Source organism: Chiloscyllium plagiosum, unplaced genomic scaffold (assembly GCF_037043375.1).
Source record: "Chiloscyllium plagiosum isolate Xiang-an unplaced genomic scaffold, Cpla_swu_hap1 HiC_scaffold_7, whole genome shotgun sequence".
NCBI classification, from domain to species: Eukaryota; Metazoa; Chordata; class Chondrichthyes; order Orectolobiformes; family Hemiscylliidae; genus Chiloscyllium; species Chiloscyllium plagiosum.
This window is the reverse complement of record NW_028270145.1, coordinates 6,324,482-6,346,537: the sequence shown is the minus strand read 5'-3', so window position 1 is coordinate 6,346,537 and position 22,056 is coordinate 6,324,482. Positions and strand designations below refer to the sequence as shown.

General features: G+C 41.9%; 1 protein-coding gene across 5 annotated transcripts in view; it reads right to left on the bottom strand.

Moving 5' to 3' along the window:
• Positions 1 to 22,056, bottom strand: part of slc39a10 (solute carrier family 39 member 10) — a 62,897-nt gene that overhangs the window by 3,042 nt on the left and 37,799 nt on the right. For 2 of the 5 annotated variants that reach the window (XM_043692894.2, XM_087988681.1), the window contains exons 7-9: positions 17,459 to 17,782; positions 13,296 to 13,376; positions 2,688 to 2,878 (exon numbers count right to left, since the gene is read on the bottom strand). In XM_043692894.2, the coding sequence (XP_043548829.1) occupies positions 2,688 to 2,878; positions 13,296 to 13,376; positions 17,459 to 17,782 (596 nt within the window). Of the gene's footprint in view, positions 1 to 2,687; positions 2,879 to 12,931; positions 13,222 to 13,295; positions 13,377 to 15,957; positions 16,110 to 16,221; positions 16,379 to 17,458; positions 17,783 to 22,056 lie in introns of those variants that run through there. The other 3 variants (XR_015757581.1, XR_015757580.1, XM_087988682.1) reach the window with 3 other exon arrangements.

The window sequence follows — 22,056 nt, the reverse complement described above, 5'->3', positions numbered from 1 at the left end:
AGCAGAAGCAGTAATGCAGAGACTTGAACGAACAGCCCTCCCCACGATCCAAACCAAACTTTAGGTCCGTTACGTGGATGACACCTTTGTCATCAGAGAACGGAACAAATTAGAGGAAACCTACAACATCATCAGCAACATGCTTACTGGCATAAATTTCACAAAAGAGGAGGTGAACAACAACATACATTCTCCCCCCCCCCCCCCACCACATTCCTAGATACCACTGTGGAACAAACAGTTAATGGAGAGCTGCAGACCAACGTCTACAGGAAAGCAGCACACAAAGACCAGATACTTAACTACACAAGTAATCAGCCCAACACCCACAAATGGACCTGCATCAGGACATTATTTAAACAGGTCACCACACACTGCAGCACTCAGAAACAACGAGCGTTAGAAGAAAAATACTTATTGCAACAAACACTACATCAGACATATAGGGAGGAAACTAGCCACCAGGATACATGGACGCCAACCACCAAAAGACATGACCCACTATCACGAGTATCCTTACATACAGACCAAGAAGGACACCACTTTGACTGGGACAACACATTCATCCTAGGGGAAAGTGAGGACTGCAGATGCTGGAGATCAGAGCTGAAAAATGTGTTGCTGGAAAAGCGCAGCATCCTGCTCCTTGGATGCTGCCTGACCTGCTGCGAAATAAAAAGATCCTCCTGCTCCTTGGATGCTGCCTGACCTGCTGCGCTTCTCCAGCAACACATTTTTCACATCCATCCTAGGACAGGTTAAACAAAGACATGCACAAGAATTCCTAGAGGTCTGGCATTCAAACTTCATGAATAAACACATTGATTTGGACCTCATTTACCAACCTCTGAGTAAAAGAACTGGAAATGACATCATCCACCTTAACAGATCAATACACATAAATAGAAAGCAGGACAGAACACCAGCACTTCACCAGAGGCTCACGGATGATGTTACCTAGCATGGTGACAAAACATCTGAAAATAAATCTTCCAGCTCAGGGAGCAAACTTACATCATGATCCTATGTTATCTGAACAGGACCCAAAAGCTTCAAGAAAAAACAAATTCTATAATAGCCCACAAATTTTCTATCTAGCTGTCATTACTGAGTTGTGCAACTCAGGCATATTGGTTATTGGTTTCAAAAATGTCTTCACTTGGAAAGCAAAGTTTTTGGGAGAGAAATGAAGATGTCCCGTAGAATTATTTTTCCAAAGGGGACCTTCAATTGCAACAAAGGCTTATAGCTCTGAGCAATAGACTTGTGGGGAGAGAATTGTGGGTGGCACAGTGGTTAGCACTTCTGCCTCACAGCGCCAGAGACCCGGGTTCAATTCCCACCTCAGGCGAATGACTGTGTGGAGTTTGCACATTCTCCCCGTGTCTGCGTGGGTTTCCTCCGGGTGCTCCGGTTTCCTCCCACAGTCCAAAAATGTGCAGGTTAGGTGAATTGGCCACTCTAAATTGCCCGTAGTGTTAGATGCAGGGGTAAATGTAGGGGTATGGGTATGGGTGGGTTGTGCTTCGGCGGATCGGTGTGGACTTGTTGGGCTGAAGGGCCTGTTTCCACACTAAGTAATCTAATCTAAATTCCTACTGCCTACTTGAAGCAGGTGGGATTGTGGGGTGGGGGGTGGGATTGTGGGGTGGGGGGTGGGGGTGGGGGTGGGGGGGGGAATTTTCATCCAGCACACCAACTACCATCGTATTTTTTAGTTTGGGGTTATTTATTCATGTAGGGTCCCCACCCACAAGAGAAATGTGAACGATGATACTACCTCTACAGCACACAAAATGGAAGTCAAATTTAAAAGCAGAGCAGCTTCAAGATCTGATTGCAGCCTTAACCTTAAAAGGCCAGTGCTTGCAATTTAAGAAAGTCGGAGTTGTTTATTGTCAGGTCCATTATCTCTCTCTGAAGGAACAGATAATGTTCTGCTACTGCCCTGGAAACAATTGCAATTCTTCTTTCTTTGAGGTCCCTTGTGTCAGCAGTGAAAGTTAGTGAAAATCAGCTGCAGTTCAAGGATATCCCTCTCGTAACCATCACCCATATAATTTACAAGTGGCAGAGTTGTGAATTTATAGCCATTGTCCTTCTCAACTCGAAAAATTCAAAAAGAAAATTAACACACACAAATGCAAAGTGAACATTTTTGCTTTGGAGAACTTTCATTCAGGTTTGCTAACAATCTACTTGCATTCTTGCAAATGACTACATTAATGTAAGTAGATGTTTAAGTCCACTTCTCTGCACTGTTTATTTTAGTGCAACTCAATTTGTACATAATGAGAGAGAACTTAGTGAGTAGTGGTAAATTTGCAAGAAAAAAGGAATTGTTGAAAACAAAGTTGGTCATTTCACGCATCCAAACGTGAAGGAAGTACACTGATGAAGGAGGGGCAAGATTCAGAACTATTACCTGCTTCTTCATTATTATGCATACCCAGATTTTCAAGTTTATTGAGGTTATTGACTTGCTGCAGAAAAAATTAATACCAGCAAACTAATGTTTAAATATTCGCTTGGATGCTTTTAAGTAATATATTAAAAGATTTACTTTTTGAAAGGCTTCACAAAGAAATTTTGCAAGCTAATTTAAAATTAGGTTCAATTTAATCAATTAAGATTGGACTTCTAAAAAGCAAATTTGTTTGATAAATAATGTCCAAGCTATTACTCACCATATCCACCAATGCCACGTAGAGGAACATGCCCGCAGTGATAGCAAAGATCCACTGGGTTAAGTTATGAGTATACTGTCCCACAGCTATACCTATTACTACACCAACATATGCAAGCAGAGCTGACAAGAGGTTATAAACAATGGCCTGTTTCACAGACATTCCAGCATTAATCAGAACAGCAAAATCACCTAGAGAGATGAAAGAGAATTATTAAGTCACAAAGTTATATGATCCCCTTTTGAATTTTAATGTTTTTAATATTCTATGTTATTTAAATGAAACATCTTGTGTCATTTACTCAACCAATTTTGAAACAGTCATACAAATTAACTGTCTAATTACTGATGCAAAATTCTTTTAATTCTTCTTTGTCCAGCTTGTACAAAATAATTCCATCAACAGAAAAGATTTCTTGACATATACTTTTTGCTTTGGAAGACAATCAAAGACCAGAGATGACATTGGAGGTGGGCTGCTTCAAAGGCATTACTCTGAGACTTTGGCCAAGTTTTATGAAGGGATGTTAGGACTGCTTTACACTCACCCCCATGTCCCCAATGTGCCACATCATAACCTATAACACTTTAACCACAGTAGGGACAGTTGTATTCATACCAGCATTTAAAATAGATGGCCAGACATCTATTTATCTAGATGGTCTTATAATGAATGCTTTGTCACTCCAAGAATGGCTAATGCACTTAGACCCAGCAGGGCAACACTGACACAACTTGTAGGGTATCTTTGCTATCATTGCACGCATGTTCCTCTACGTGGCATTGGTGGATATGGTGAGTAATAGCTTGGACATTGTCTGTAGATAGTGGATACTGGGAGAATGGATTTGAGGGTGTATAGGTGGCATGGGAAATGAGAGGTTATGACTTCCTAGGTGGCAAGGACTTAAAGACACAGGATTAATTATTACAATTGAAGCAATTTTCTTCCCAATAAACAGAGGCTACAGGAATAGTACCAGAAGATGCTGTTCCCTTGTTCAAGAAGGGGAGTAGAGACAACCCTGGTAATTATAGATCAGTGACCCTTACTTCAGTTGTGGGTGGAAAAGTGTTGGAAAAGGTTATAAGAGATAGGATTTATAATCAGCTCAATAGGAATAGGCTGATTAGGGATCGTCAACACGATTTTGTGAAAGGTAGGTCATGCCTCACAAACCTTACTGAGTTCTTTGTGAAGGTGACCAAACAGGTGGATGAGGGTAAAGCGGTTGATGTGGTGTAAATGGATTTCAGTAAGGCAGTTGATAAGATTCCCCATTGTAGGCTAGTGCACAAAATATGGAGGCATGGAATTGAAGGCGATTTAGCGGTTTGGATCAAAAAGGATCTGTTTTGGGTCCACTGCTGTTTGTCATTTTTATAAATGACCTGGATGAGGACCTGGAAGTAAGGTTGGTACAGTTGTGGATAGTGCCGAAGGATGTTGTAGGTTACAAAGGGACATAGAAAATCTGCAGAGCTGGGCTGAGAAGTGGCAAATGGAGTTTAATGCAAAAAATGAGTGAGATGATTCACTTTGGAAGGAGTAACAGGAATGCAGAATACGGGACAAATGGTAAGATTCTTGGTAGTGTAAATGAGCAGAGAGATCTCGGTGTCCATGTACATAGATCCTTGAAAGTTCCTACCCTGGTTGATAGGGCTGTTAAGGCGGCATCCAGTGTGTTCGCTTTTATTAGTAGAGGGATTGAGTTTCGGAGCCATGAGGTCATGCTGCAAATGTAGAAAACCCGTGTGTGTAGTTCTGGTCACCGCATTATAGGAAGGATGTGGAAGCTTTGGAAAGGGTTCAGAGGAAATTTATTAGGATTTTGCCTGGTATGGAGGGAGGTCTTACAAAGAAAGGTTGAGGGACTTGAAGCTGTTTTCATTAGAGAGAAGAAGGTTGAGAGGTGACTTAATTGAGACATGTAAGATAATCAGAGGGTTAGATCGGGTGGACAGTGAGAGCCTTTTTCCAAGGATGGTGTTGGCTAGCATAAGGGGACATAGCTTCAAATTGAGGGGTGATAGATATAGGACAGATGTCAGAGGTATTTTCTTTACTCAGAGAGTAGTAGGGGCATGGAACACACTGTCTGCAATAGTTGTAAACTCGCCAACTTTACTGGTATTTAAAATGGTCATTGGATAGCCACAAGGATAAGAATGGAATAGTGTAGGTGAGATGGGCTTCAGATTGGTTTCACTGGCCGGCGCTACATCGAGAGCCGAAGTGCCAGTACTGCTCTGTAATGCTCTACAGGCAGATCGTTTAGTCTGCCAATTCATCATACAATGAACTCTGTGGTAGCCGAGGGCCCAGCTTCAGAGGTGGCAGGCCTAACTGCATCCCTCTCATTTCTCCTCAGTGAAAATATGTTAGGCAGGGGCCTCCTTAACAGAGTTAAGTTATGGCTAAGATCCTCACTCTTCAAGCTCATCTCTTTGACTAACGTCAAGCCCATTTACATTGGCTAAATAAATATAAACAACAAATTTTTAACTATAGCACTAATTTCAACAGACAGATTCAGTAGAGCACTGTGATTTTCTTCATGCAAATCCAACACCTTATGCTCTCATACTGTCCTTAAGGTTGATGGTGACTAATTCATTTATTCCAGTGTATTGGAACCAAACTAAGCATTCATATATTCTAAACAGCAGTGCACAAAACAAATAGCAAGTGCATTTATCAGCAGCTATTAAGCAGCTATATAGCCCAGATTAATATATTGTTATGAAAATATTCATTTTGGGGTAAAGCATATATCACCACAGACAATGAAAAAAAAATAGTAGAATAAAGCCAACATTAATGTCACCTCTGCAAGATGATTCAGCTGAGATAACAGAGTCTCCATATTACAAACTATCATTGAACGTCTATACTTAAAGGACACAAATCCTCTAATGTAATTTTCAGAAATTCCCAATACTACTAAAACTTTAATTTACTTCTCCTTTTAGATTAACAAGGCTCTTTTATTGGTGTAAATGGTTTGACTAAAAAGGTTAACATTATATTTAGAGTAAACATGATGTTTGAACACAATCCTTTTAGTTACTCCCCATTTGTTAAACGTGGGAAAAGGATAATTTGAACACAGAAATACACCAGACTTCTTCCTGTGAAAGTTTATGTCTCCAATTGGGACCATCTGAAGCACATGGTCTGGCCATTTGTTTATTACTTAGTGCACACTCGGCCATGACAATGATCTCCATGCCTAAACTGATGCTTGAAGGAACTATGCAAGGCCACTGCAGGCTGGAAATGTTGCAGACAGATCCACTCTTTAGCGACACCTCCATAGAAAGGCATCCTGCAGGACTTACAGGGGAGAAAACATGTACTGTTTTTGATAGATGAATACAAAAAGCCATCTGATCCTGAGTAACCTGTACAGCCCAGACTTTGGTTGCTGTAGAGGTCAGTGCCTTTGGGTACATCAAGGAAGATTTCATCAATGACCTAGAAGGATGAATGATCTGCTCTACACTGGGAGGACATGTATCATTGTCTACTAAATGCATCATGCAACCATGAATAAAAGGAGCTACCGACACTGAGCAGCTCTTTAACCTTTCAACTCAACGAGGTGAATCTACACACGATAGCTTTTTGCAAAAGGCTTGAACGGGGCAAGTTCATGACCACAAAAGGCATCTTTGGGATGAATTTAGGCAGGATGGTGGTTTACCTAACCCTGCCACCTTCCCACCTCTACCAGAATTAGGTTCTGGATGAAAAAGTTGGGCAGAAACATCCATGGTCATCTTTTTTATCATGTCAATGAAGACCTTCAGTGACCAATTAAGGACAGTTTAAGGGCCTCAGCCATTGTTGCTGAGATTAACCCAGTGATAGGCAGACCTATTACCATGAAACGCTTGTGAAAACTGCTACAGCACAGGTAGCTTATCACCTCAGTGAGTGGTGGCATCCCTCAATCAAAGGCAATGCCTGATCAAGTAATTGGACATTGCTAGAGGATTGGGCATAAGATTGTTGGCTGGGAGCCACCTCGGATTTCACTTTAAAGCCCCCTTTCCCTTGCACAAAAATTAATATGCTGGTTTGGCAAATAAATAGGAAGTCAAATGGAATGTAGTCTTTATTACAAAAGGGAGAAGAGAACAAAAGGAAGGGAGTCTTATTACAACTATATACAGCATTGGTGCTATATACAGCACATTCCTCTTTAAGTAAGGAAACCCAAACTAGCACAGTGCATGGTTTGGTCTCCTCACTTAAGGAGGAATGTGCTTGCATTGGAGGCAATTTAGAAAGATGACTAAAGCTGATTCTTGACATGAAGAGGTTGATTGATGAGAAAAGTTTGAGCAGATTTGGCCTTACGCTCATAAGAGAATCTAGAATTAGGGGGTTGCAGATTTTTTTTTCCTCCCAGTGGGTCTTCAATCTTTGTAATTCTCATTCAGAGAGAACAAGATGCTAGATTGTTGAACATGTTCAAGGTTTAGTTCAATATATTTTTGATCATCAAGGGCTTCAGGGGCAGGCAATGAAGTGGAGTCAAGGAGATAATCTTACGTTAAGTTGGAGAGTGTAATGTCATCAATTTTGATCCAAAAAAGACTATCTTCTAATTTGTGAGAAGCTAGGAAATGTGGATGAGAAGATGATTTAGGGTTCAAGTATATAAATAATTGAAAATGAGTGAACAGATACAAAGTGCTATCAAGCAGCACCTGCTCATCAATAACCTGCTCAGTGATGCCAGTTTGAGTTCTACTAGGACCACTCAGCTCCTGATCGTATTACAGCCTCAATTTAAACATGGACCAAAGAGCTTAATTCCAGAGGTGAGATGACAGTGATAACCCTTGACATCAAGGAGCCCTAGCAAAACTGGATTCGATGGAACAAAAACAGAAATTGCTGGAAAAGCTCAGCATTTACTGGGTGACTGCTTCACAGAATACCTATGTTCTATCCTGCAAAAAAAAACCCTGATAATTGCACAATTTTCAGCATCATTCACAACTCCTCAGATACTGAAGTGGTTCATGTTCAATTGCAACAAGATTTGGACAATATAACATTTGCACCACACAAATGCCATGCTTCGGCCATCTCCAATTACAGACAATCTAACCAACGCTCCTTGACATTCAACAGCGTTACCAACACTATCAACGTCCTGGGCATTACCATTGATCAGAAACTCTAATGACTCATCACATAAATACAGTGGCAACATGAGCAGCTCAGAGGCTAGGAATATTGCAGCAAATAATTTATGTCCTGACTCCCAAAAGCCGGTCCACCAGGTACAAGGCACAAGTCAGGAATGTGATGGAATATTTTCCACATGCCTGCATGGGTGCAGTTCCAACAACATTCAAGAAGCTCGACACCATCCAGCCCGCGTGACTGGCACCACATTCTCAAAAATCCATTCATTCCACCACCGATACTCAGTAGCAGCAGTGTGTATTTTCCACAAGATGCTCTGTAGAAATTCACCAAAGATTCTTAGATGAACCTTTCAAACCCACAACCACTTCCATCTGGAAGGACAAGGGCAGCAGATGTATGGAAATACCACCACCTGCAAGTTCCCCTCCAAATCACTCACCATCCTGACTTGGAAATATGTCACCACTCCTTCACTATCGCTGGGTCAAAATACAGGCAGCTCAGATGGAAGAGCTCCAGTAGGCCATTTGGCCCTTCGAGCTAGCTCTGCCATTCAGCACGATCATAGTTTATCATCCATCTCAATAGCCTGTTTCCGCTTCCCCTAATATGCTTTGATTCCTTTAGTCCTAAGTTCTACATCCAACTCCTTCTTAAAATTACACAATGTTTTGGACATTGCCTTTTGTGGTAGTGAATTCCACAGGCTCATCACTGTTTGGATGAAAGTTCACATCTCAATTCTAAATGATTTACTCTCTATCCTTAAACTGTGACCCCTGGTTCTGCACTCCACTGCCATCGAGAAAATCATTCTTGCAACTAGCCTGTGTTGTGAAGGTGTAGGCATGTACTGTACCTTTAAGAGAGAGGAAATTGGCAAGGCCTTAGAGAAGCACATAGTGTGGTGAACAATTTAAGAATGCAACATTTGGTTGAAACAAATAGCTGGAGTTGTGTTGCCATGAAACAAAAACAAATTCACATTTGGACAGTTTAAATTCTGCCTCAGATACCAAAATCCAATTGAATTTGAATTTCACTGATTGGATTGACATTAAACCAATGAAATGAGCTAATGTTTTGGGGTATAAAATCAGACATTTAGGGGGAAGAACAGCAATAAGCACCAACAAATAGTCTGCTGGCTGGATAACTCTCTGCAAGGTACCTGTCTATAAGAAATTTGTGCAGAAGAACACCAAAATTGACCTAGAGGAATCTACAGAGAAAGTTCGACAACTGAAGACTCTAGCTGGTTTTGAAATTGATTTTGCTGTAAATGTAAGAGGGAATTTATTTGACCTGTTTTATATTCTCTGTTGGACTTAAAGAATAAAATTGCTAATTTTTACTTTAAATAGTGACCTCAGAGTTCTTTTACCTCTTGAAACGTAACAGATAAGCTTCTGTGTGTTGGGCTTAAATTAGCAGAGGGGTTTACACCATGTCATAACACCTGTCTGGTTCTGTTTAGGCTTCTGTGAGGTTCCCCTCTCCCATTCTTCTGAACTCTAGCAAATATAATCTTAATGGATTCATTCTCTCCTCATTTCATATCACATTTGTCCTTTTCATTTCTGATGGCAGCCGTTGCTTGTGATTTTACTTTCTCATTTACCACTCCACTAGAGATATCATCTTTCTTTACTTGGCTCCTCACGGGCGGCACAGTGGGCGGCACGGTGGTTAGCACTGCTGCCTCACAGCGCCAGAGACCCGGGTTCAATTCCCACCTCAGGCGACTGACTGTGTGGAGTTTGCACATTCTCCCCGTGTCTGCGTGGGTTTCCTCCGGGAGCTCCGGTTTCCTCCCACAGTCCAAAGATGTGCAGGTCAGGTGAATTGGCCATGCTAAATTGCCCGTAGTGTTAGGTAAGGGGTAAATGTAGGGGTATGGGTGGGTTGAGCTTCGGCAGGGCGGTATGGACTTGTTGGGCCGAAGGGCCTGTTTCCACACTGTAAGTAATCTAATCTAATCATCTCTTTTGCCTTTCACTATCTACATCTTGTTATTTTATTTCTTAAGCTATGACAAACTTTGCCATTTGTCCTTAGTTCACTCATTCACTTTCCTTGCCTAAAATTGTAACTTCTCTAAATACTCTTCTGAAGAGTCACCAACCTGAAACATTAGACTGGATCTAGTGTTCTCTGCCAAAGTGTGGTTGTGGTTGTCTTCAGGGATGGCTAATCCCCACACCATTAGCAAGAAAGCCTGCTAGGTCAAACTCTAAACACCCGCTGAAGGGCTACCTAGCAGGCCTGCCCAGCCTGTCAGGAGCATTGACAGTGAAGGCTTTCTCTCCCAAAGCTGCTGGACAAAGTGGCAGGCACTGGGAGCTGGATAGCATTGCTGGCAGCTCCAACTGTGGCCATGAGTTGGACTGGCATGGTAGTTTTTTTTTTTGGAGGGTATTATTGCATGGGAGTCATGAGAAGTGAGTTAGTGTTATAGGCAGGGGGTAGCCTTTAGTGCCCACTGACTTGGACAATAGAGGCAATGCCACCCCATTCCAACCCTACTGGAAGGCAGGCCACCATGGTTTCTCCTGTCAGGCAGCCACTTTTCATGCCTACCAGGAAAGCAGGTAATTGGGCCAATGATCTCCTGACAGCCTTAAGTGAAAATTAATTGACCACTTAAGGAACTTAGTTGACTGGTAAAGATGGTCATGCATGGACTAAGGAAGGGAAGAGTAACTCGGCTGTACCAATCCACCTGATAATGACTTTCTCATCAGCTGCTTTGTCACCTCTAGGGAGAGAAAAATCCCACTCATTGCATCCATTTCTCTCTCAACGGATGTTGTCAGGTCTTCTGAGTATTTTCAGCATTATTCTGTTTCTTTGTTAGGCAAGGGTAATTCAGGGACATTCAACCAATGTAGTTAGTTGAAGACTTGAGGTGCAGATCAATTATGTTGTATTTGAAACATGGAATAGGCTTTACAGGCTTTATCATCTAAGCCTGTCTGAGGTGTGGAAACGAACTAAGGTGGAAATCATGAACAATCTGGTTTATCCAGAAGTCTTTGCATAGTGAAAGCACAAGTAATTAGCAAAATCTCCTCTTTGCAGTGTTCCAAGACTACACTTTGGAAAGAAAATAAATGGTAAGAAAATGGATAAAATGGTGTGACAATTTCTTGTTCCATATATTTTGGGATCATGGAAAGCACTACCAACTGAATAATTTAAAACCGCAGAATGAAGATTCATGACACATTGATTCACTTGATTAAGTTCTTCAATTCTGGTCTCCCTGCTATAGGAAGGATGTTGTGAAACTTGAAATGGTTCAGAAATGATTTCCAAAGACGATTCCAGGGTTGGAAGGTGTCCTCTAAAGGGAGAGGCTGAATAGGCGGAGGCTACTTTCCCTGGAGGGTTAGAGGCTGAAGTTCATGAGGGGCATGGAAAGGTTGAAAAGCCAAGATTCTTTCTCCAGAATAGGAGTCCAAAACTAGAAGGCATAGGTTTAAGGTGACAGGGGCAAAATTTAAAAAGGGACCTAAGGGGCAACTTCATCATGCAGAGGATGATGTATACAGTATATGGAGTGAGCTGCCAGATGAAATAGTGGAGATGGAAATGTGTTGCTGGAAAAGCGCAGCAGGTCAGGCAGCATCTAGGGGATGGAAATGTGTTCTCATCTCCAGCATCTGCAGACCTCACTTTCTCCTCAAAGATGAAATAGTGGAGGCTGGTACAATTACAACATTTAAAAGGCATCTGGATGGGTACATGAATAGAAAGATTACAGGGATTTGGACCAAATGCTGACAAATAGGACTAGATTAACTTAGGATATCTGGTAGGCATGGACAAGTTGGACCAAAAAATCTGTTTCCAATGCTGTACAGCTGTATGACCTTTGAATGATATTTTTATGATCTGTTAAGAAGTTAAAATGACTTTGCTAGAGTCCATGGAAGAGCACATTGCTCATAATCTGTGGACAAAATTAGCTTTACACCTTAGATTTATCATATCATTCTAAATCAAAATATGTGGAAGTGGCAGTACATGGAAAGGCAAATCTAGAAGAAACCAATGGGTCTGAAAATACAATTTAAACTTTAGAAGTCGCAGGAAGGCTAAAGTTCATCCCTTTGTTTTTTAAAAAATAGTTCTCTAACCTGTTGTGAATGATAAAATCCCAAAGAATGAGACTGGCAAACTCTGAGCTTCAATATAAAGTAGTAACAAAAATAGCTGTCATCTATTATAACTCAAGGTGAGAGCAGTCTGAAATTTGTCTGTGGAGGATATTGACAAACTAGTGCCAGTTTCTATAGTATCTTATGAGAAAGTGGGAGAACCTTCTACATTCAACACCATATTTGAATCTCAAAAGGAAATTCAACAATTGTTATGAATTATGTTTACAACATGAGGCTATTCATCTAAGTGTCTCTGATTACTCTTTATTAGAGCCAATAAAGACTGAACACCCTTCCCCACACTCTTCTCATAACTGCCATCATCTGTTTCAAATATTTATCCTATTTTCCCCGTTCACTATAAAGGTTCTTCTAATTTTATAAACCATTAAACTTTACCTTAACTTTCTCTTGCTGGTGGAAATGTATGTATGTCTCTACTCATGATATTTTGGTTGGAAATCTATACTATATGAAGACTATGGCTTTAACTTCCTTCCCTCAAGGACCCAAAATTGCTTCTTAAATTTCTCAGAATATTGAAATTTGTTAGTCTGGCCTTGCTATTTTTGGTATGTAAATTCTGGCCAACTGTTCCTGTATTTAACATGTGAACTATGCAGTTTGATAGGAAGAAGAAAGGCGTTGATTATTTTCTCAACGGCAAAAGGCTTTGGAAGCCTGAAGGACAAAGGGACTTGGGAGTCGTGGTTTAGAATTCTCAACACTTAATATGCAGGTTCAGTTGGTAATTAGGAAGGTAAATGCAATGTTATCATTCTATTCAAAAGGTCTAGAATACAAGAACAGACATATGTTGCTGGGGCTATATAAGGTTCTGGTCAGATCATATTTGGAATGTTGGGAGCAGTTTTGGTTCCTGTATCTAAGAAAGGATATGCTGACCTTGGAGGGGGTCCAGAGGAGGTTCATAAGATCCCGGGGGTGAAGGGTTTGTCATGAGGAACGGTTGAGGACTCTGGGTCTGTACTCAATGGAGTTTCAACGGATGAGAGGGTCACTGAACTCGAAGCACTAACTTTGATTTTCTCTCCAGATGCTGCCAGATCTCCTTAGTTTTTCCGGCAATTTGTTTTTGTTTGAGAAACATATTAGCCATGGTCCAATGGCAAAGCATTCTTTGGCCAAATAGCCTAATTCAGCTCCTATATCATGTGGTCCTATGCTCCCTCCACCTAAAAAAGTAAATGAAATGCTTAATCTCATGGTATTACACTTTATGCTAATGGAAGTCACAAAAAAAACTTACCTAGTTCATGAGGAAGCTCATGACAAAATACTGCGATGGAAGTGCTCAGCCCCCCGGTGATGGAAGCACTGAAAGAAGCTCCTGGAAGTTAAAACAAAGTCATATTAAATAATTTAAACTTCCTGCAACTGCATACCAATAAGAAGGAGAAATCCTAGTTAAGGAACACAAAATACATTAATATTAAACATTTCAACTTTAAAATCATTTGCTTCATTGGCTAGAAAGGGCTTTGGAACATCTGGATTTTGTGAAAAGTGCTCTGTAGCTATGTAGCTTTAATTTCAGTACATTCAGAAGTATAGCTGCAATTACTAGCCTCATTTTTAAAGACTTTTAGTCATAACATGCATGACATGAAACTTTCCCAATGCAAAGGGAGTTGTCAGAAGATAATATTGCTCAAAAACACAAACCGTTATTCATACTTTATTATACCATTTTTATAAATGCAACTTTCTGCTCAAACTTCCACAAATCTCATACACTGGAACTGTATGACTACAGCTGTCCCTTAGAAAGTACATGTTAAAATTAATTGGTTTATTTAGATAATGCATACACGCTTTAAAGTTTCATATGTCTACCAGCAGCTTATGGAATACATTTGAAATCTAGAGAAAGTGTTTTCTCGTAACTTCAGGTATGGAATACCTTACTATTAAGACCGAAATATTCTAATTTTCTTCCCCTAATTAGAGTTTCAGGTGCTCAATCTAATTGACTGCCAAAATAAAGCATATTACACAAATAGTGAAATTGACGACAATCAATCCAGAACATTCCACTTCCCTGCATGTTCTTGCTTGTAATCAGAAGAAGCAGATTTTCAAAAGGAAGAAGCTTTAATTAATATTAAAAACATTGAGCTGAATTTTCTAATGTGGGCAATGGTGAGTCAATTAGTGAAATATGGCTAGATTGGAACAATGAGATTCTGTGTTGAGAATAAAAGTCTGATTTTTCCATCTAAGGGTTGAATGGCAAGACAAACTTTGCTAGTCAGAGACAAGAAGCCCATTTGTTACCAAATCATTTTAAATGCAGCTTGTCATTCTCCCACATGGCAGATAGAAATTTGATGGTGACAATTTGACGTATAAAGTCAGTTTGGGTACATGGTGGCTTCATGGGCAGTGAATGCCTGCATCTCTCCATCTCTGGATGTGGGTATTGGATATGCTTCAGCCTCACCATATTATCATGGCACATCTATTTCACTTACAATACTCTTCACCATTTCAATACTGCATTTTGGAGACACCTTGTACTGTAATGCTGCTGCCAGGTTATTTTGTGTGCAGGTACAATCACCAAGCTCATGGCTCTTAGCATTTACTCACTTTGTGTTTACTTGTTGTTCACAGAATCTAGGCCATGCCTCATCTTGCATTTTTATGCTATGCTGCTTCATGCAGAACTTAAAGGCTCACAGTCCTTCTGTGACACTGTAGACACAAAGCCAGGCAGTATGTCACAGTTGTCAAGTGATCAGTTAAGGGGAGGGGGCTGACATGTTGTTGAATGGCACCATGCTGTGTATGTGACAAAAACACAATGTGCTTCAAACTCAGAGGGGAGTAGTCCTCAAGTCGGTGTTGACTGTCTTCAGTCAGGAAGTCTGACCACAGTAAGTCAAAGACATCATTCGATCACAGTCCAAGATCTTAGAAATTGCCAGGCAGCTGCTGGAGACATCTAGTATCAGGGAGTCCAAATCAGTGCATTCCAGGGAGTGGGCTATTGTCAGTCTTGCAGATCTCGCGCAACCAGTCTGGGGATTAGCAGCATATCAGTAATGGAGCTGCAGAGAGCATAGTCAGGGGTCTGGTTAATACTCAGTTGGGGCAGCCTCCCTAAATCAGTCAGGGGTTTTTTTTTTGGGAAGGGAAGGGTGGAAGAGGGAGTGGAGGGAGGTGGGCCATAGTCAGTTTAGGGGATCATTCACTGAAAGTCGAGGGAGTTATGAGAGGCCACTGCTACGGTGGGCAACTTGTAGTAGAATGCTGAGATGCAGAATGGGATAAACCTACAGCTAAGATAACATTCTCTCACACAGCTGATGAGGAAAAATATATTTACAAACATCTTACTGTATCTGCAATGAAGTCTCACCTATGCCTTCTACATACACACCAAGATCTTTTATTTTTCTTCCATCTCATTACATCCAGTCCTAGTGTCGTAGGTAGGGTATAGTGAACCTTCCCATACATTGGAACATTTAGCTTTGGTGTTTTAACCAAGTCATCACCCCCACACGAAATGTTTGTGGCTAATGGACCAGACATCCAGAAGGGTGTGCTGTTCAGAAGCAGGCTTGTCTTCCTCAACAGATGAGGTGAATTAGCCATGGTTAGATGCATTAGTCAGGGGTAAATGTAGGATAATAGGGTACCGTGCAGATAGCTCTGGTGGACTCCTAAATCCGTTTTGCAAATGCTTCCAACAAACATACCTGCTGCTCCTGTGTCTTGTTTGTATATTTGAAGGAAGTTATTAATGACTGACAACATGGGGTCCTCTCTTGCCTCGGCCCGAGCAGGGACCTGGTCTCCAGCAGTTCTTTGAGTGCCAGTGACATGGGGTCTTTCTTCTATTGGCAGCTTTGAAGACATGACAGTGATATACTCACTAGCATATGCTCTCAGCTGTATTTTACCTGAAGTACCCAGCAAAGTATCAGTATCTGAGCTGGTGGAAGATGTGGGGACAGGCACAGGGTGCTTCCTCTGAAGAATCTGTGGCTCCCTCAGAGGTGGAGGAGAAGGCGACATCCTTAGGGGCTGATTACCATGCAGATGCCACCAGTCTCTGCAGCAGACAAGAAAGGGAATGATTGCAAGATGGGGTTAGAGGTTTGGCCACATTAAGAAAGCATTCATAATGGAGGTAACAGGAGAGCACTGTAGCCATTTAATCTTACTTGATTGCCAAAACACAAGAGGTCTTGGCATCACTGGATGATCAGCCATAGTCCTCTCCACTAAGGCAAGGATTGCCTTCTCAGAAGCAGTGAAGAGATGAAGGTCAGGATCCCCCCTTGCCTTGGCACTTTTTGCCCTATTGTGGGATGTTTTCTCCTGGAATAAGACAAAGGTAGGGATTAAATGAGGTGAAACTGCCTGGCATAGCTGTTAGTGTTGGTGTAGGCAGAGGTAAGATTGTGAGGTATTCTGGATTAATGAGAGGATATGACAGCTTAGTAGTTCCAGAATGGAGTGGGTTGGAAAGCAAGTGAGGAAAGATCCTGCATACAATAATGACCCAAGTGGCAGATCATAAGACGGTGGGAGGTGGGTATAATGGCACAGATAGAGAATAACAACAGAACAAAGAGGTAGCCCTTACCCTTGCAGAGTACAGGGAGGTCATTACCCTTCTACCTGCACTGCTGGACATTTCTCTGGACCATGGATATCATAATGACCCAAGTGGCAAATTCACACCAGGTTGGCAAGATCTGGTAGCGTGATCTGCTCGAACAGTCCTGACAAAAAAAGCCCTCTTCACTATACTATTCATCAGGACCCTCCAGGTTCCTGTAACCAATTTCGGGTGCCAACTTATCTCTGTTGGCTGTCTCTGGGCAATTCTTCTGACACTGCAAATGTTAAGGGCATTTCTTGTTTGGCAGCAAATTGGCTTGGTGTACGGCTAGGGTTTAAATATGAAATCCTGTAAGGTCCATGCAGTGATGATTATCTCCACTGCTAGTGAGCACAAGATAGCACCCCACAATGTCATAGAGGCTCGGTGTATACATAACAAGGTGAGCAATGTAAAATAGTGAGAGATAACTTGCCAGAGCTCACAGAGAGAAACCTGCTTTGAAACTCCGATATTGACTCTTAGTTGATTTATGGTAAAATTCAGCCCATGATTTTTGAAGTGGAATACATCCTACAAAGCACAAATTAATTCAGTACACAAAATTTAGTTAGCAATAATGCAAACTGGAATTTAGCTATGGTGATACAAAACAATCGACACTCTACAGAATTGTATTGAAGAAATTCAAGTTTTACAGAGATACAATTCAAATATTTAATCTGTGCTTTTAATGATTAAAGATATTAGCAAATTTTGTTAATTGTATTACTTCTAGACACTACTAAAGCTATCATGTATTTTTGATATTGCAATCAATTTCATTTTCTTACCTATTGCCAGGCCATCACTGAAGTTATGCATGCCATCTCCCATGATAACCATCCAAGCAATATTCGCTATTCCAGCATCTTGCATCTCTTTATTAGAATGGCAGTGGCCATGTGAATGATGCGAATGGTTTGAATGTTTTTTAGGTTTCACTTTAACATCATAGTTAGCAGCACAATAATCAATTTCACTTTGTGAGTCATGAATGTAAACAGACTTTAAATCAGGGGCAACAGATATCTTTGATGGGGATCCTAAGGTACCATCAAGGTCAGTAACCTGGGTTATATCATGTTGCTCACCAAAGCCATCCAGTTGGTCTGTTCCTAAAACCAGAAATTGATTAATTATTATATAGTGTACTTAACGTTTTGCTACCTATGCTACATTACTATATATTGATAAATAGTTCCATACAAAACCTCCCTCACAAAGATTTTCAATATCACCTTTTGAATCGACCATTTCCTTTTTACCACGGATATCCATTCTCTCCACATTTTTAGTCCTCACTAATTCATTTTGAGAGCAATTGTGTCTCCCATAAACAGAAGATCAATCAGTTTCCATTCAAGACAATTCCATCACTCTCGAATGTGCAGTGGTGGAAAAGCACAGCAGGTCAGGCAGCAACTGAGGAGCAGGAGAATCGATGTTTCGGGTATAAGGCCTTCACCTGGAATGAGGCTTGTGGGCTGGGGGAGCTGAGAGATAATTGGGAGGGGGGTTGGCGTTGGGAGGTAGATAGCTGAGAATGCGATAGGTAGATAAAGGTGGAGGAGAAGGTGATAGGTCAGAAAGGAGGGTGGATCGGATAGATGGGAAAGATGGAGGGCAGGTCAGGAGGTCGGTGCCGAGTTGGAGGCTTGGGACTGGGATGGGGGAAATGAGGAAACTGGTGAAATCCACATTGATTCCATGTGGTTGCAGGGACCCAAGGCGGAATATGAGGCGTTCTTCCTCCAGATGTTGGGTGCTAAGGGTTTGGTGATAGAGGCGGCCCAGGACCTGCATGTCCTTGGTGGAGTGGGAGAGGGAGTTGAAGTGTTCAGCTACGGGACGGTGGGATTGGTTGGTGCAGGTGTTCCAGAGATGATTTCTGAAACGATCCGCAAGTTGGTGTCTTGTCTCCCTGATGTAGAGGAGACCACACTAGGTGCAACGGATAGAGTAGGTGACATTGGTGGAGGTACAGATAAATTTCTGTTGGATGTGGAAGGATCCTTTGGGGCCTTGGACAGAGGTGAGGGGGGAGGTGTGGGCACAGGTTTTGCACTTCCTGCAGTGGCAGCGGAAGGTGCCAAGAGTGGGGTGGGGGCTGGTGGGGGGGCATGGATCTGACGAGGGAATCGCAGAGGGAATGGTCTCTCTGGAATGCTTATAGGAGTGGGGAGGGAAAAATATATCTGGTCATGGGGTCCATTTGTAGGTGGCAGAGTAGCGGAGGATGATGCGATGCATACGGAGGTTGAAGGGGGGAGAGGTGAGGACTAGGGGTGTTCAGTCTTTGTTGCGTTGAGATGGGTGGGTTCAAGGGCAGGGTGCAGGAAGTGGAGGAGATGTACTGGAGCTCTCCTGTTGAGCACGAGGGAAGGGAAATTGCGATCTTGGAAAAAGGAGGCTATCTGGGATTTTCTAAAATTGAATTGGTCATCCTGGGAACAGATGCGGCAGAGGTGGAGGAATTGGGAAAAGGGATGGCATTTTTACAGGCGGTAGGGTGAGAGGTGGTGTAGTCTAGGTAGCTATGGGAGTCAGTGGGCTTGTAGTATATGTCTGTGCTTAGTCGGTTGCCAGAGATGGAGATGGAGAGTTTCAGGAAGGGGAGGGACGTGTCTGTGAGAAGGTCCAGGTGAATTTGAGGTCCGGGTAAAAGGTGTTGGTGAAGTTGATAAACTGTTCAACCACCTCGTGGGAGCATGAGGTAGCGCCGATATCGTCACAGATGTAGCGGAGAAACAGGTGGGGGTGGTGCCGGTGTAGCTGCAGAAGATGGACTGTTCCATGTATCTGATAAAGACACGGGCATAGCTAGGGCCCATGGCTATCCCTTTGGTTTGGAGGAAGTGGGAGGATTAGGAGGAGAAATTGTTATGGGTGAGGACCAGTTCAGCCAGGCAGATGAGGGCGTCGGTGGAAGGTTGGGACGGCGTGAGAGGAAGAAATGGATGGCTTGGAAGCCTTCGTGATGGCAGATGGATTTATAGAGAGACTGGATGTTCACGCTGAAGATGAGGCTATGGGGAGAGGGTAACAAAAGTCTTGGAGGAGATAAAGGGTGTGGATGGTGGCCCGAACGTAAGTGGGGAGGTCCTCGACTAAGGGAGACAAGATGGTGTCAAGGTAGGCAGAGATGAGTTCAGTGGGACAGGAGCAGGCTGAGGCAATGGGTTGACCTGGTAGTCAGGTTTGTGAATCTTTGGTAGGAGGTACAATTGGGCGGTGCGGGGTTCATGGACTATGAGGTTGGAGACTGTGGATGGGAGATCCCCAGATGTGATAAGGTTGTGGATGGTCTGGGAGATGATGGTTTGGTGATGGGAGGTGAGGTCGTGGTCGAAGGGCAGTAGGAGGAGGTGTAGAGGTCAGTTCACCAAATTCCATGACTCTCCTCTGCCTGGTTTAATTTGTTCCCACTTTTAAGTGTAGTTAAGGGAAAATTGTTCAATTTTTCCAAATAAACTGCATTGCCATAAGAACCCATATGCCTGCCTTTCGTTGAGATATCTGGAATATTCTTCATTCTGACACTAAAGTCCTCTTCCCCACCTCTTTATATTTTCATGAGATGTAGGTATTGTTAGCTGAACCTGCATTCATTGCCCATCTCAAACTTGCCCTTGAGAAGGTTAGATTGAGCTGCCTTCTCAGTCATCCATCACATGTAGGTACACACTCAGTGCTGTTAGAAAGGGGAGTTCCAGGATTTTGAGTCAGTTACAGTGAAGGAACAGGCAGTTCCAAGTCACTGTGTTTTGGTTTGGAAGGAATCTTGCAGGTGGTGCTGTCCATAGAATTCTGCTATCCTTGTCATTCCAAGCAGTAGAGGATGTGGGTTTGTTTGGTACTGTGGAAGGGGCCTCGGTGAGTTACTGCAGTGTACCTTGTAGATGGTACAAACTGCTGCCACTCTGCAACAGTGTTGAAGAAAGCAAATGTTGAAGGTGGTGGTTTGGGTGCTGATCAAGCAGGCTAAGTGGTGTTAAGCTTCTTGTGATGACTGAACTTTATTCATTCAGGCAAGTTGATTACACAATGTGAAACCCCACTTCCTGTAAGTACTCTATTCTATTATTCAAGTTTCTCCATCTCTGTCACATTTATTTTGATGGTGCACCCTGATTCAGTTGTCAATTATTCCAATTATTCGAAATCACCCACATTTTCACAGAAATTTCCCATGCTAATACAGGGGATGCTCTTTTACTGCCTCCTTCCTTAGGCTTTTCACTTCTTTCTGGTGAAACAGTGATGTACTTAGTTCCATTTAGTATATGGTAATCATGCTCACAATGTGGCCTCAACTGGGGCGATCAAAAGGTTGATTAAGTGACCATTCAGTCCACAAGTCTGACCCTGAACTTCCAATCATCTGTTATTTTAAATATTTGCTTCACCTCACTCCAACTTTGACTTCCCTGCCGTCAGCAACTACCTAATGAAGGAGCAGCGCTTCAAAAGCTTGTACTTCCAAATAAACCAGTTGGACTATACTATGGTGTTATGTGATTTTTAACTTTGTACACCCCAGTCCAACATTGGCATCTCCAAATTATTCAGCCTCTTTAAATGAGTAAGTCTAAATTGGAGGATAAGCACTTTAATTTCCAATAATGCACTTTTAAATTTTCAAAAGTATTGAATTTAAAACATTCAGATCATAACATTTGCTATTCTTTCTTTTAAGTATATTCTTGGTTTTGGAGAGCAGCAGTTGGTAATTATTCTGCACATTGCATTTATACCTCCTCTAGACAAATTTTCTATGTCTTGCTGTATTAACATCCCTTCATCTTGCACAATCACCTCCTTTTGTCATTTAGTTACTTTTGCCTTCCAAGCTGAAATAGACTTTCCCTTTTATTCTTTCCCACTTCCATCTCCAACCTTGCTTAAAAACTGTTACATCTTTACCAAAACCATTTGAGGGGATGCACCTTTATCGAAGGAAAATTGTGGTGATCTGCTTTCCACTAGGGCTGAAAAATTAATTAAGAGGGTAAGGAAGCAGAAGACAGTGGAAGAGGAGGATAAAGTACTGATAGAAGTACCGGGGCGGGGGGGGGGAATAAGAAAGATAAAAAGACAAATTTTAAGTATATTAATGAGATCAAGGAAGTGGTCACTAATTGTGACAGGAGAAATGCAACTAATTTGGGAGAGGGATTCCTGTGAATAGTAAAAAAGAGTTACGTTGCAGGAGATTTTGCTTGGAAGAGTTAGAGTAAGGATTATGAAAATTTTGAATGGGATTGTAAAGTTGCAGGCTAAAATCTTCCTCACTAGGGTAAAAGATGTTGTTTCAGTACATCCCTGAGACAACTTATTTCACACAAATGGAATGTAGAATTACAGCAGAGAGCTTTATTTACACCAACTT